The sequence below is a fragment of the Chiloscyllium plagiosum genome, unplaced genomic scaffold (genome assembly GCF_037043375.1).
Source record: "Chiloscyllium plagiosum isolate Xiang-an unplaced genomic scaffold, Cpla_swu_hap1 HiC_scaffold_46, whole genome shotgun sequence".
NCBI classification, from domain to species: domain Eukaryota; kingdom Metazoa; phylum Chordata; class Chondrichthyes; order Orectolobiformes; family Hemiscylliidae; genus Chiloscyllium; species Chiloscyllium plagiosum.
Genome location: NW_028270184.1, coordinates 12,730,626 through 12,746,108, shown reverse-complemented (window position 1 = coordinate 12,746,108; position 15,483 = coordinate 12,730,626). Strand labels below are relative to the sequence as shown.

Below are 15,483 nucleotides of genomic sequence, written 5' to 3'. Positions count from 1 at the left end.
GACGTGAAAGCCAAGGTGGTATCATTAATGCGGCAAAAATCATAGCAGAGGAACTGTCAAGCAGCTGCAGATCTGAAGGACAAACAGCCTTATGTTGGCTCTGGGAGCAATTGCTGTTTTGTGTAAAGACAGTCTATTGCTGAGGAACAAGCTTCCAGTTGGTGCCAATGGGCACCAAGGGTGGTTCGAGAGTGCTGAGTCAGTCTAGCACTTAGGCTTATTAATACACCCCTTTAAGACTTCATGCAGCCAGCTTCTGAGCAAGGCACAGACTTATGAATACAAGTGCATTTGTTACACGAAACCAAGGGACGCTGGAAGAAAACACAAAAAAAAACATACATGCACAAGAGGATCAAGAGACTTGGCTGGGTGGTTCGCACTGCTGCCTCAAAGCGCCAGGGACCCAGGTTCGATCCCACCCTCGGGCGACTGCCTGTGTGGAGTTTGCACATTCTCCCCGTGTCTGCATGGGTATTCTCCGGGTGCTCCGGTTTCCTCCCACAGTCCAAAAATGTGCAAGTTAGAGTGGATTGACCATGCTAAATTGTCCCATAGTGCCCAGGGATGTGCAGTTTCGGTTGGATTGGCCGTGCTAAATTGTCCCATAGTGCCCAGGGATGTGCAGGTTAGGGTGGATTGGCCATGCTAAATTGTCCCATAGTGCCCAGGGACGTGCAGGTTAGGGTGGATTGGCCGTGCTAAATTGTCCCATAGTGTCCAGGGACGTGCAGGTTAGGGTGGATTGGCCGTGCTAACACTTGGGGTTAAAGGGATGAAAGAGTGAGAAGGATCCACAGAGTCCTCCCCATCTCCGTTTTAAATTCCCCAATGCCTCCTGTCCTGGACTCTCCCACGAGGGTACTGCCCTGTTTGGTTTGATTTATTATTGTCAGGTGTGCCGAGGTACAGTGAAAAGTTTTGTTTTGTTTGCAGTACAGGTAGATCACACCATACAAAGTGCATCAGGGCGGTAGAACAGAGCGAGGAATACAATGTTACGGCTGCAGAGAAGGTGCGCAGAGAGCGAGATCAACATTAAATTTAAAATTTGAGAAATCTAATGACTGCATCTAATAGCAGCAGGGAAGGAAGCTGTTCTTGAACTGGTTGGTACGCGTGTTTAAGGCTCTGGTCTCTTCTGCCCAATGAAAGAGGGTGGGAGGGGTCTCTGATGATGTCGGCTGCCTTCCCCAGGCAGTGGGGAGTGTAGATGGAGTCGGTGGATGGAAGGTTGGGTTTGTGTGAGGGACTGGGCCGTGTTCACAGCTCCCTGGAGTTTCTCACGGTCCCGGGCAGAGCAGTTGCCCGTGATGCATCCGGAGAGGATGCTTTCTATGGTGGGTCTGTAAAAATTGGTAACAGTCATGCCGAATTTCCTTAGTCTCCTGAGGAACGGGAGGCGTAGTTGTGCTTTCTTATAGTTGTGCTTTCTTGACCGCCGCCTCAATGTGGGATGGACCAGGGCAGACAGTTGGTGGTCATCACTCCCAGGACCTCTCCCTCATCCAGCCTGCTAAAGCCCCCTCAGGATCTGAAAATGTTGACTGAGAGACCCAGTGACTGGGAGAGCCATGAGGCTGGATCAGTTGTTGCTGCTGTTTTTCACCACTGTGGCCGGCGGGGGGGGGGGCTGAGGATTTCAGTTTGGTAAAGGAACCCCAGCAACACTCGCTCAGTTCGCCCAGAGTGGTTAACTGACGCAGTGGCTTTAGTCTTTTCCTACAAATGCTGCCAATCTGCCAGACACCCCCTGTTGCCCTCAATCTCTGACGAGATTAAGTTGGTTTGTATCATTTTCCGTTCATTCCACAGTTGAAGGAGCAGAGTGGCTATCTTCACAGAGAACATTCATCATTCACATGTGGCGACTTTAGAAGATACTGCTGATCAACACAAGCAGGAGAAGTACAGCTATCTGATGATAGATAGACAGGAATTGGATGACCTTGTGAAGGCCCTTAGCCTGTATTCTGAAAAGAAGGTCTATGCGTTTGCACAGAGGGTGAATAATCCCTCTTTGCCTTCCCATTCTGGACTCCGAAGAGGGATTTTCTTACGATTCACAGTGCGGAAGGAGACCATTCGGCCAATCGAGTCCAAAGCAGCCCTCCGAAGAGCATCCCACCGAGATCCACCCTCGTATCTTACCCCTGCATGTGACTCCAGGTCCACCGCAATATGTGGTTGACTCCCAGCTGTCCTCTCAAATGGCCCTTGCAAGCCTCTCAGTTCGAAGGGCACCGAATGACGGGGAGTAAGTGCTCTGATGCTCGTGCCCTAAGTCATTGAAGGCCATCCTGGTGTTGGCCCGAAAGGGGGCCAAGTTGAGCCGTCAACCAATTCAGGGTTCCCAGCTGCCTCTGTTACGTCTCGCACCTTGGCAGGTGGCTGGGGGGAGGATAGGGGATTCCCCTCACCCCCACTGATTTGTGCTCCTCGACAAGCAGCTGCCCGCATCCCCACCCCAACTGCCTCCTCCACCCCGGGGGGTGGGGGGTGGGGGTGGGGGGGAGGTTTCGAGAGCACACCCCCAGAGCTCCTCCTGCACTGTGTCAACTCCTTGACAAGGACGCCTCCGCGTTCACCCCAGAACGGTCTGTACGACTCCTGTGCCAAGGTGGCATTGGCACTTTGAATCTTTTCTGTATTGCTGCCCCCCCCCCCCCCCCCCACTTCCAACCTCTTTCTCAGGTGCAGTTTGAAATCGGGGGAGGGGTCGCTCTTGCAGCCTTCAGGGAACTGAGATGAGCCTCCTGTCATTCGAGTATTGCCGATGGGGAAACTGCAGAACAACCAAATGAATTATAGGCTCCATTGTACACGATATGGATCATTTCTTTCAACTTAGGCTTCTCGCAGTTAATGGACTTTATTTTAGTGCGAGTCATGTTGTTCTGTTGAACAACTACTGACTCTGAAAGCATGTTTTTACAGCAATAGTGCTGTGTTTTATCATTTAGATTGTTACACGTAATCGCTGCAGTTTGAGTGGAAGGCAGACATTCCGCGAATTCTCCCTTTCTGTTACGTTCCCGCGGGAAGTTCAATTCCTCGAGGTGGTTGGTCTCCCGTCCCCCCTGTCTCTTCTACTGGAGCTCGAAAACTGGAACTTAAGGAACGCCGTCGGGATACGCGATTCTCCGAGTCTTCCGCAGGCCGCGCCCCAGCCCTGATTGGCACCCCGGAGGGCAGTGCAGGGACAGCCTGATTGCTGTGGGCCTGGAGTTACATGCAAGCCCAGGCTGGGTAAGGACAGCAGACCGCTCTCCCCGAGGGGCATTTGTGGACCAGCCGCGTTTTACTGCGCCAATCGATGATGGTCTCCATTGGTTAGGCCCGTCTTCCCCTTCCTGTTTTATGACCTGAATTGAGGTTCCACCATCTGCTGTGGCTGGGGTTAAATCCTTGTCCCTGCATTAGACACTAGCCTCCAGGCAGGAGTGCCTGAGACCAGATGGAACTAGTGAACGATTTGGGTGAAGGAATCCAATGCACTATCTCCAAGTTTGTAGGCAGCACTAAGGTGGGTGGCAATGTGTGCAGTGAGGAGGATGCAGGGTGACTTGGACAGGCTGGCTGAGTGGGCAAATGCAATATAATATGGACAAACGTCACAAAGACAGGAAGGTCGATTATTTTCTGAATGCCGGCAGTTCAGGGAAAGGTGAGGTGCGACGTGACCTGGGTGTGGTGGTGGACCAGTCGCTGAAGGTTGGGCATACAGGTACAGCAGGTAGTGAGGAAAGCTAAGAGCACACTGGCCTGCGGAGCCAGAGGATTTGAGTTATCAGAGTAGGGATGTCTTGCTGCAGTTATACACAGCCTTGGTGAGGCCACACCTTGAGTATTGTGTGCAGTTTTGGTCTCCTACTCTGAGGAAGGACAGTCTCGCTGTTGAGGGGGCTGTCTCACACAGGCATATCAAATCCTGGTGGGACTGGACAGGTTAGATGTGGGAAGTCCAGAACTAGGGGGCGGGGGGTGCGATCACAGTCGAAGGATGAGGAGTAAACTATCAGGACTGAGATGAGGAAGAGTTTCTTCACTCCCGAGTGTCGTGAACCTGTGGAATTCTCTCCCACAGAAAGCACTTTGGGCCAGTTCATTGGCCCTTACCCCCTCTGGGCTGATTTAAAAACACCGAGACCTTGGTCTCAACTCTGCCCTCTGCAACTGGATCCTCAGCTTCCTGACCCACGGACCGCAACCAGTGAAGATACGCAACTGCACCCCCTCCACAATAACACTGGAGCCCCTCAAGGATGCGCCCTCAGTCCCCTACTGTACTCCCTGTACCCCCACGACAGGGCTGAGGCCGTCAAGCATTGCCCGTCCCTTGAACCGAGTGTCTCGGCCAGGGCAGTTGAGAGTGAAATGCATCCCTGTGGGTCAGGAGTCACATTTAGTCCGAACCAAGTAAGGACGACAGATTTCCAGATGCTGGCGACAATGTTGCCAGTGCCTCACTAGATGTTGACACAAGTGTTGCCAGGGACACACCAGATGTTGAAGACAGTGTTGCAAGCGATACAGCAGATGTTAATGAAAACGTTGCCAAGGACACACCAAATGTTGACAAACGTGTTGCCAGAGATGCACCAGGTCTTGAAGACAGTGTTGCAAGCGACACATCAGATGATGGTGACAGTGTTGCCAAGGGCATGGCAGATGTTGGGCGCAATGTTGCCAGGGACGCATGAGAGGTTGGCAAACGCGTTGCCAGGGGCATACCAGATGTTCACAGCAATGTTGCCAGGAACACGTGAGATGTTGGTGACTGTGTTACCAGGGGCTCACCAGACATTCGCAAAAATGTTACTCGGGATAGACCAGTCTTTGGCGAAAATGGTGCCAGGGACACACTCAGATGTTGGTGAAAATGTTGCCACAGACACATCAGATGATGGCGAAGATGTTGCCAGGGGCATACCAGATGTTGCGAGCACAAACCCGCGGTGATGGGTGGGGGGTATTTTCAAATCTTCCTGTTCAGAGATGTGACTGTGCACCTTTGGAATAGGTGAGGCTTGAGATCCCTGTCTCCTGATTCACAGGTAGGGATGGTATCACTGTGCTCCAAGAGCCCTACTTGACACACAGAGAGTCGGGGAAGTGGGGAATAACTGGTGATCACTGTGGGACTCTCCAGGAGGCTGGAATACCGCAGAGAAAAGTGGAGGTGTTGGCTGCAGAGAGGATTCTGTGTGATGATTGTGCAGGGTGTGGGAGCTTTGGCTTGTTGGGCCTAGAAGAAATTGACCTCTTGGCCTGCAAGTAGTACTCTGAATTCCCTCGCTTCTCACCTCAATGACCTGCGAGATTTCCAGAACGTTGGAACTGCTCAGGCTGACCCACATGAAGCAAGCAGCATCACAGCACACAAAGTTCAGATTTGAGTGTTGAACATTTTAACTTCTCACTGAAACAAGCCCGAACCAGCCATTACTGAGTTTAAGATTTCCCCAAATAGCTTTAATGAAAGAAACATCTCGAATATAGTGGGTATGAATTTTACACAGGGAATTGATGAAACCATAACTCAAATATTCGAGGATTTTGACCTTATTTACAGAAGGATTTCAAAGTGGAGGTTTGCTGGATTGATATGTATAATCAGTGAATCAGAGAATCCCTACACTGCACAGAGAGGACATTCGGCCCATTGGGTTTGCACTGACCCTCCGAAGAATCATAGAACCACACAGCATGGAAACAGACCCCTCAGTCGAACCAGTACTCCCACCATTTTCCCAAACTAAGCTAATCCCATCTGCCTGGGCTTGGCCCATATCTCTCTAAACCTTTCCTCTTCATGTACTTATCCAAATGTCTTTTAAGCATAGTAACTATGGCTGCATCCACCCCTTTCTCTGGCGGTTCATTCCACACACAATGTACCCTCTGTGTAAAAAAGTTGTCCCTCGTGTCTTTTTAAAATCTTCCTTCTCTCACTTTAAAAATATGCCCTGTCATCTTAAAATCCCCAAGCCTGGGGAAAAGACCCCTGCCATTCATGTTATCTATACTCCTCATGATGTTATAAACCTGTATAAGGTCACCCCTCAACCTCTTACGTTCCAGTGGGAAAAGTCCCCAGCTTATCCAACCTCTCCTTATAATCCAAACGCTCCATTCCATGCAACATCCTGGTAAATCTCTTCTGAACCCTCCCCAGCTTAATAATATCCTTCCTTTCCATTCCCGATGAAGAACTTAAGCTCGAAATGTTGACTGTCCTGCTCCTCAGATGCTGCCTGACCTGATGTGCTTTTCCAGCGCCACACTCTTCAACTCTAATCTGCAGTCCTCACTCTCTCCTAACATCCTTCCTATAGCCAGGCAACCAGAACAGGACACAGTATTACAGAAGAGACCTCACCAATATCCTGTACTTAAAGGTCTGACCATTGAAGGCAAGCATGCAAAACGCCTTCTTAACCAGAGAATTATGTACATGAACCCCTTGGTCTCCCTGTTCGACAAAGTTACCCCGGGCCCTATCAGTAATTGTATAAGTCCTGCCCTTGTTGGGTTTACCAAAATGTAATACCTTGTGTTTCTTCCAACTTAAACTCCATCTGCCACTCCCCAGCCCTTTGACCCAGTTGACCAAGATCCCTTAGATAACCTTTTTCAGTGTCCACTAAACCACCAATCTTGGTGTCATTCTCAGCTGGGTTCTCATCTAAATCATTGATGTAAATGTCAAGCAAAAGGGCACCAATCCCCGAACATCCCACCCAAGAACAATTCGAAGGTAGAGGAGAAAAAATTCTTGCGAGGCAAGTGGGTCAAAGGGCATGTGGAATTTGAAATGCAAACAGATTAGCCTTGATGTTATAGAACAGCGGAGCGGGCTGGAGGGGCTGAACGGCCTCCTTCAGCCCATCATTGCTGTGTTTGTATTTCACTTGTACTTCTGAACTCAGCGGAACACACCTGAAAATGGGCTGCTTGCTCCAATAAAAACAAAACACTGCGGATGGCAGAAGTCTGAAACACGCAGCTTGCTGGAGAAACTCTACAGGTCCTGCAGCACCTCTGGTCAGAGGAAGAGAAACAGAGTTAACGTTTGAGTCCAGTGACCCGTCCTTATAGCTCAAGTGGAAGGTTTCGGATGATGGGTTGCTGGCCGAGAAACCTTAACCCTGTTTCACTCCCTCTCTCTCTGCAGACGGTGCCAGAGCTGCCGAGTTTCACCAGCACCTTCTGTACTCGTGACGAAACGGAAATGGAAACGGTGGAGAGTGGGAACGGTTAAATGGCAAAGCCGTGAGGGATCAAAAGACAAAGGGTGCAGGAATAGCTCTTTGAACGAACACAGTATTGGGTCCAGCGCGGATTTGACAACAGAATAATGAACAGCAAAAACATGTAAATCAGACCAGCACTTGTCAACTCAACAGAGGGAGAATAGGTGAACGGGCATTGAGTCAGGTCAATCAGAAAACTGTACTGGAAGCTAAGGTGTAGGTGGTTTGATCCTTGCAATTGGAACTGGCCTGGGTGGAAGGCAGTAAAATGCGACTGAGTTTGATTACTGTATGACCATTCATGGCAGAGATATGGCGTACTTGTAACATGTGCTTGTTCAGTAGTCAGACTAAGTAAGACTTTAGTTTATTGGAATGGGATATGAATTATTAGTCTGCTTCACTGCAGTGAAAGAGCAAGGGGGTGCGCAGATATTGTAACTTTCACCTGCTTCTGGAGAATGGGCTTTGACATGGTAAATCACAAACCCAGACCCCCCCTTTGTGGACTGACTTTGTGACAGTCCTGCTCCTTGCAGCAAATCCAGGGAAAACAGCATCATTTCCATTTTGTTTTGTCCCTTTTGCACACCCGCGTGGGGGTGGTAAAACTGCCATGATCTCTGAAAGCCCACACCCTATACCATCATTTCATTCCAGACCCAGCCCATCACACACGTCCTCCCAGGATGCACCTGCACAAGGGTGAAGGTGGCCTTTTGAAGGTGGTCAACGTTGAGTTTAGGCAGTCGCTGTTCGGGGGACGCTCACCTCATTTGGTGGAGAACATTTTCTCATTTCTGAAACGGCTCATTCGCAGCAGCCTGGTATGGCTCAGTGGCTTACTGCGGTGAAGTGCCGACAGTCCAAAGGCGGTGCAGGTTACGGTGGATTGGCCGTGCTAAATTGAGGTGACACGGTGGCTCAGTGGTTAGCACTGCTGCCTCACAGCGCCAGGGACCCAGGTTCGATTCCAGAATTGGGTGACTGTCTGTGTGGAGTTTGCACATTCTCCCCGTGTCTGCGTTGGTTTCCTCCGGTTGCTCCGGTTTCCTCCCACAGTCCAGGGATGTGCAGGTCAGGGTGGATTGGCCGTGCTAAATTGTCCCACAGTGTCCAGGGATGTGCAGGTTAGGGTGGATTGGCCGTGCTAAATTGTCCCACAGTGTCCAGGGATGTGCAGGTTAGGGTGGATTGGCCGTGCTAAATTGTCCCATAGTGCTCAGGGATGTGCAGGTTAGGGAGGATTGGCCGTGCTAAATTGTCCCATAGTGCCCAGGGGTGTGCAGGTTAGGGTGGATTGGCCGTGCTAAATTGTCCCATAGTGCCCAGGGGTGTGCAGTTTAGGGTGGATTGGCCGTGCTAAATTGTCCCATAGTGCCCAGGGGTGTGCAGGTTAGGGTGGATTGGCCGTGCTAAATTGTCCCATAGTGCCCAGGGATGTGCAGGTTTAGGGTGGATTGGCCGTGCTAAATTGTCCCATAGCGCCCAGGGATGTGCAGGTTAGGGTGGATTGGCCGTGCTAAATTGTCCCATAGTGCCCAGGGGTGTGCAGGTTAGGGTGGATTGGCCGTGCTAAATTGTCCCATAGTGCCCAGGGATGTGCAGGTTAGGGTGGATTGGCCGTGCTAAATTGTCCCATAGTGCCCAGGGATGTGCAGGTTAGGGTGGATTGGCCGTGCTAAATTGTCCCATAGTGCCCAGGGATGTGCAGGTTAGGGTGGATTGGCCGTGCTAAATTGCCCCATTGTTCAGGGGTGTGTAGGTAAGGGTGGATTATTCAGGGGTAAATATAGAGTGATAGGGTAGGGTAATGGGTCTGGGTGGGTGACACCTCAGAGGGTTGGGATTGTAATTATTAATTCTTCTAAATTGCCCCATAGTGTCCAGGCATGTGCAGGCTGGGTGGATTAGATACTAAACCTGGGGTTGGGTGTGTTAAAGGGTCTTGGTGGGATGCTTTTTGGAGAGTCAGTGGAGACTGGATGGGCTGAATGGCCTCTTTCTGCACTCTGAGATTCAATGGGCCATAAGGGGAGACCTCGTTCAGTGCTGCCTTGTCTGGTGTTTGGTGAAACTGGAAGTCTCGATGGGTGGCGGGAAGGTTTGTGTTTCCCGTCCGGCATTGGCTTTAGTCTAGCCCCCACAAACTCCACAGAGCAGCTTCAACTCCAGACTGATGGGATGGGGGTCCGAAACCGATGTTGTTTACACCCTGCTTCCCTTCAAACCTCCAATAGGTAGCACTTTCAGGTGGGGCAGGGACCCCCCTCCCCCAGTGCTGGCCTTCCCCACTTCATCAACACCCTGTCAAGCCCCTCCCTAACTCCCCTCAGGCCCTGCCCATGGAGGGAGTCAGAGGGGCATTGGTGCCACTGTGAGTTATGGTGACGGAGCTGCGCGCAGTGGGGGGATTTGGGGGGGAAGGTTGACGGGGAGGTGAGGGGTGGAGGGGAAGGCTTGGAGGTCTGGGTGGGATTAGCGGCACCACACCCGTGCGCGTGGATTTGAACCCTGTTCGCTCCCTCTCCCGTATCCCGCAGGTCTTCCGCAGCGGAGAAGGGATGGGAATCCGCTTGGACACCGCCTCAGCCTTCCAGGGAGCGCTGATCTCGCCGCACTACGACTCGCTGCTGGTCAAGGTGATCGCCCACGGCAAGGACCACCCCACCGCCGCGTCCAAGCTGAATCGAGCCCTGGCCGAGTTCCGGATCCGGGGGGTCAAGGTAAGGTGCTGCTGTGCGGCCACCATTTTGTTTGGAGTTTATGGTTACTGAGTGTACTGTGGTGTTGCTGAGCTGCAGGCTCAGCTCCTTTTCCAAAGGCCTATCGATCAGTGTCTCCAGGCACCCGGAGCTGACAATGACCAGTGTACTTACCTCATGTCTCTCTCATAATGGCGGACTCTTGTGCATTGGACAGGGGGCTGTTGTCTTAAGAGAATTCACCTCATAGAAATCGAACTGCTGTCGGTGAGAGATTACGAGTATTGGTCGAGGCGGGAATGTTTGCGCGGTCAGTGATGGATTGTAAAACGAGGAGGGGAGTGACACAGGCGAGCAGAATTCCGATGGAGCGTTGTGATTGCAATGAGAATCCGGATTCTGTGCAAGGAATGGTGCCTGTAGACTGACCGTGGCGGACAGTGGGTGGCAGTGGCATTGTGGGAGACAGATCAAAACAGAGTAATGATGGGGGATGTTTCCTTTCATTGAAGAGGAACCTGAACTGGGAGTTGTGGTCCCAAAAGCTCCCGTTTTCCGATATGGATGAGAATTTCAGTCTCCTGGACATTCGTCCGTGTGTGGAGCACTCTGTCAGCGTGTGGCATATTGTTGAAATGACGCAGAGCTGTAAACTGATTGGCAAGGCAGGGCTGAGGTCATAACCATCTCACCGAGGGGGCAGAGCGGGCAGGAAAGCCACAGCTCTAAGGCCCCTCTGTGCCTAAGGAGCAGCGAAAGAGCTGAGCTGGATGATTTTGGGGTCTCTCAACATGGTCATGCATACAGGGTATTTGCCACTGAGCCACGACCCCCCTGCCCCGTGTGCTTTTGGTAACATTGGCATCCTCAACGCCTGTTGAACGGTAAGCCAGTTTCTCGGAGACAGCTCATTTTGTGAGGGGCCGCGTTTAAGCCATGAACCACAGGTGTCAGTGATCGTTCACTGAGGGAGGTGTGGTGGCAACATCCCTCCCCGGTTTCTGTTTCTCCCGTACTGGCTTAGTCCCACCTGGGCGGAACTGTGTCACCTCATTTCAGCAGCTGTAGGATTTGGCTTCAAGCGGAGATCAGTCGTGGATGTGAGTAAATGCGTCATTAATGTCAATATTTAGATCGATTGACTATTTACTGATCCGTTTGCAATGATATAACTTCTGCGGGGAGTCAGTAAGCAGTTAAGAACTGCTGTTGGTGAGGAAAAAGCTGCATGTTAGTGTAGCTTTATTGGCTGTGACGGGAAAGTTTGCGTTGGGCTGATGGACTGCAGACAGAAATGACACAGTGAGAGGACGCTGATCACATCCTTGTCTGTGAGTGTACGCTGCTGATAGCACCCTCCCTACAAGATGACAGGCTCGTTTCTGCTAGTCTGTCTCCCTCCCCTCTTCTTTCAGACAGTTAAACAAACCTCCGTTCTGCTTTGGGGTGCCTTTTCGCAAGACCGGGAGACTTACCCACTCAGCCAGAACCAGGTGCCAACTTGTCCATGTTAAAGTAAACCCCTCTCCCCGACACAGCGCAGTTTCCAGGCATACTTTCCCAAAGGGGGTACAGCAGCTGCCCTGGCTACTAGCTAAAGTGGTCTAAGAGGATCATCTGGACACTCCCTGTTCTGAGCGTCCTCCCCTAACTCCGCAGGCCTCAGTAGTCTTGGTTTAACCCCCGAGACAGTGACAATGACAGCCATGATTTCCACCATTGGACGTTCATTTGAGTTTCTCTGAAGCGTGCAGGGTCAGCATAACAGCTTGCAGTAAATGGAGGAAAATTGATGGACAGAGAGATCTGGGGGTTCAAGCCCATTGTTCCCCGAAGGTGGCAACGCAGGTCGATAAACTGGTCAAGAAGGCATACGGCATGCTTTCCTTCATCGGAAGGGGTACTGAGTACAAGAGTTGGCAGCTCATGTTACCGTTGTGGGCGGAGGTGGGTACTGCAGATGCTGGAGATTAGAGTCAAGATTAGAGTGGTGCTGGAAAAGTACAGCAGGTCAGGCAGCATCCGAGGAGCAGGGAAAATCGACATTTCGGGCAAAAGCCCTTCATCATTCCTGACCTGCTGTGCTTTTCCAGCACCACTGTGCTCTGTCATCCTTCTGACCTCCACCCTGTACAGACCCAGAGTCCTCATATGACAAGCTGTTCATCCCTGGGATCGTTCTTGTAAACCTCCTGTGGACCTACTCCCAGGCCAGATCCTCCCATGGATATGGGCCCCAGAACTTCTCTCAGTTTCCAGTGTCTCCTTCTCCGGCCTTGTGTTGGTGGAAGCCACTGTGTGCAGCTGAGAGATACCAAAAGCCTGAGAAAGGACGGAGAAAGGGGGAGTTGGGGTGCGTACCAAAGACGAGGGGAGTCAGTTCATGGGGAGAGACGGGAAAGTGTCAGCGTCTGGCTAAGCAGGCTGTCCGGTTTGCTAATGTTTTGTTACGTTACATACTTTCTCACACAGCGGGCGGTGAGGGTTTTGAATAACTCCTTCCCCACGAAGGTGGGAGCGGCAGGTTCAGGGAAGGGGAGGAGATGGTTGCAGGCAGTTCCCCTTCGGGGGTCCCTTGGCAGGTGGATGTGCACGCGGGTCGGAGCACGACAGCATAAAGTGGCCATTCGTAAGGACAGGAACTGTTTGATTGTCACGTCTTTTAAAACTTGGCCCGTGCTGGATCGCGATTGCATGTATGCGTGTCCGTAAGTCAAACACTAATGATTCAGGGGCCCCCTTTATTTGAAAAGGTAAAAGATAGGAGCTAGAGTAGGCCATTCGGCCCCCTTGAGCCTGCTTTGGTGTTCAGCAGGACCATGATCCAGGAAGAACACGCAAGATCTACAACCACAAGGAGGCGAGTGGCTGTCCAAGCAGTGGGCCGAATGGCCTCCTGCTGCCAGAAGCAGTTCTGTAACAGTCGGCCGAATGGCCTCCTGCTGCCAGAAGCAGTTCTGTAACAGTGGGCCGAATGGCCTCCTGCTGTTCAGTAACAGTTCAGTGACAGTGGGCCGAATGGCCTCCTGCTGCCAGAAGCAGTTCAGTGACAGTGGGCCGAATGGCCTCCTGCTGCCAGAAGCAGTTCTGTAACAGTGGGCCGAATGGCCTCCTGCTGTTCAGTAACAGTTCAGTGACAGTGGGCCGAATGGCCTCCTGCTGCCAGAAGCAGTTCTGTGGCAGTGTGCCGAATGGCCTCCTGCTGCCAGAAGCAGTTCTGTAACAGTGGGCCGAATGGCCTCCTGCTGTTCAGTAACAGTTCAGTGACAGTGGGCCGAATGGCCTCCTGCTGCCAGAAGCAGTTCTGTGACAGTGGGCCGAATGGCCTCCTGCTGCCAGAAGCAGTTCTGTGGCAGTGGGCTGAATGGCCTCCTACTGTTCAGTAACAGTTCTGTGGCAGTGGGCCGAATGGCCTCCTGCTGTTCAGTAACAGTTCTGTGACAGTGGGCCGAATGGCCTCCTGCTGCCAGAAGCAGTTCTGTGACAGTGGGCCGAATGGCCTCCTGCTGCCAGAAGCAGTTCTGTGGCAGTGGGCTGAATGGCCTCCTGCTGTTCAGTAACAGTTCTGTGGCAGTGGGCCGAATGGCCTCCTTCTGTTCAGTAACAGTTTCAGTGATTTCCCACACGGAGGAGAGACCACAAGAGAAGTGGAGAACCCAGCTCTGAAATGAATTGGCCGAGTGACCCAGAGGTGGGGATGCCAAGGGGGGACATGTTTTCAGGGAAGGGGTGTGTGTGTAAGGGTGAAGGACTCTTCCAAAAGTGCTGGAACAGGCAGGACAGACTGCACCCCATCCTTTCTGCGTTTCACGTTTACTGTACTCTCAAGTGTCAGAGTTTTAAAACGCACTCCTGAATCTGCACTGCGATGTGTTTTCCATTACACGTCACCGAACCTGGAAGTGGAACTGGAGGAATGTAGCTGCAAAGTCATCTGTAATTTCACGCTTCGGGATTCAGACCCACTGTCGCTTGCACCGAATGTTTACAAAGGTCCTGACCGAGACGTTCTGGCTGGTCTCCTGGACTCAATCCGTCTGGCAGTCCCTGGAGCAATGGTTTCTCTCTCTCTCTCTGACTGACTGAATGCAAGCATCTACTGTGAACGCAGTGCCTCGTGTCCCCTCGTGAAACAGAGCCAAGGTGGGGTTAGGGGTGTGGTGTGGGCACTGAACCCTCTCCTGGCCCTGACAGAATGTCAGTGCAGGGCAGGAGACCTTACCTGGGCAGTTTCCGGCCCGATGCGGCACTGGCAAAGCTCAGCTGAACCTCCAGCTAGTTCCGGAGCTCCCTCCACTCTCTTACACTGCCACTGGGAACGTTGAAGGAACATGTCCGACCAGTGGGATGTTTCCCCTTGCTGTGGGAGAGAGGAGGGGAGCCTGCTGGGAAGTAACGGGGGGGATGGGTCCCAGATGGAGGTGAGAAGGATTGTGTTTCGTTCTCAGAGTGCTGTGTCTCTTTGGAAATCCCCTCCCCGGCAAAGGTGAGGGTCATTGAAGATTTTTCCCAGGGCCGGGGGAGTCCAGGGCATAGGTTTAGGGTGAGAGGGGAAAGATATAAAAGAGACCTAAGGGGCAACTTTTTCACACAGAGGGTGGTACGTGTATGGAACGAGCTGCCAGAGGAAGTGGTGGAGGCTGGTACAATTGCAACATTTAAGAGGCATTTGGATGGGTATATGAATAGGAAGGGTTTGGAGGGATATGGGCCGGGTGCTGGCAGGTGGGACTAGATTGAGTTGGGATATCTGGTCAGCATGGACGGGTTGGACCGAAGGGTCTGTTTCCGTGCTGTACATCTTTATGACTCTGTTTTATTTGAGGCTGGAATTGACAGGTTCTTGACTAACAAGGGGGTCGAAGGTTGTCGGGGGCTTGGGAAGATGGCCACAATCTCGGACCGAACAGGAGAGCAGGATAAATGACCCGATTGGTCAACTTCTGCTCCTAATTTGTATGTGTGGTTGTGCAAGCACACATCCGTGTTGGATTATGATTTGGAGGTGCCGGTGTTGGACTGGGGTGTACAAAGTTAAAAATCACACAACACCAGGTTATAGTCCAACAGGTTTAATTGGAAGCACTAGCTTTCGGAGCGCTGCTCCTTCATCAGGTGGTTGTCTGATGATGAAGGAACCACATGATGAAGGAGCGATGCTCCAAAAGCTAGCGCTTCCAATTAAACCTGTTGGACTATAACCTGGTGTTGTGCGATTTTTTTTTAAGCTTAATGTTGGATTATAGAAGATTGAGGGGGGACCATATTGAAACGTACAGGCGGCTTGAGAGGGTAGATACAGAGAGGTTGTTTCCCCTTGTGGGAGCGTGTAGGACCAGAGGGCATCATCTCAGGATAAGGCCCTGCCCATTGAAGACAGAGATTAGATTAGATTCCCTTCAGTGTGGAAACAGGCCCTTCGGCCCAACCAGTCCACACCGACCCTCTGAAGAGTAACCCACCCACCTCTGACTAATGCACCTAACACTATGTGCAATTTTAGCACGGCCAATTCACCTGAC

The 15,483-nt window shown here is 51.7% G+C and overlaps 1 protein-coding gene across 3 annotated transcripts in view; it reads left to right on the top strand.

Annotated features, from left to right (window-relative positions):
* Window positions 1-15,483, top strand: part of LOC122543886 (pyruvate carboxylase, mitochondrial-like) — a 931,966-nt gene that overhangs the window by 301,333 nt on the left and 615,150 nt on the right. For all 3 annotated transcript variants that reach the window (XM_087983758.1, XM_087983759.1, XM_087983757.1), the window contains one exon: window positions 9,800-9,982. In XM_087983758.1, coding sequence (XP_087839884.1) covers window positions 9,800-9,982 — 183 coding nt within the window. The remainder of the gene's footprint in view (window positions 1-9,799; window positions 9,983-15,483) is intronic.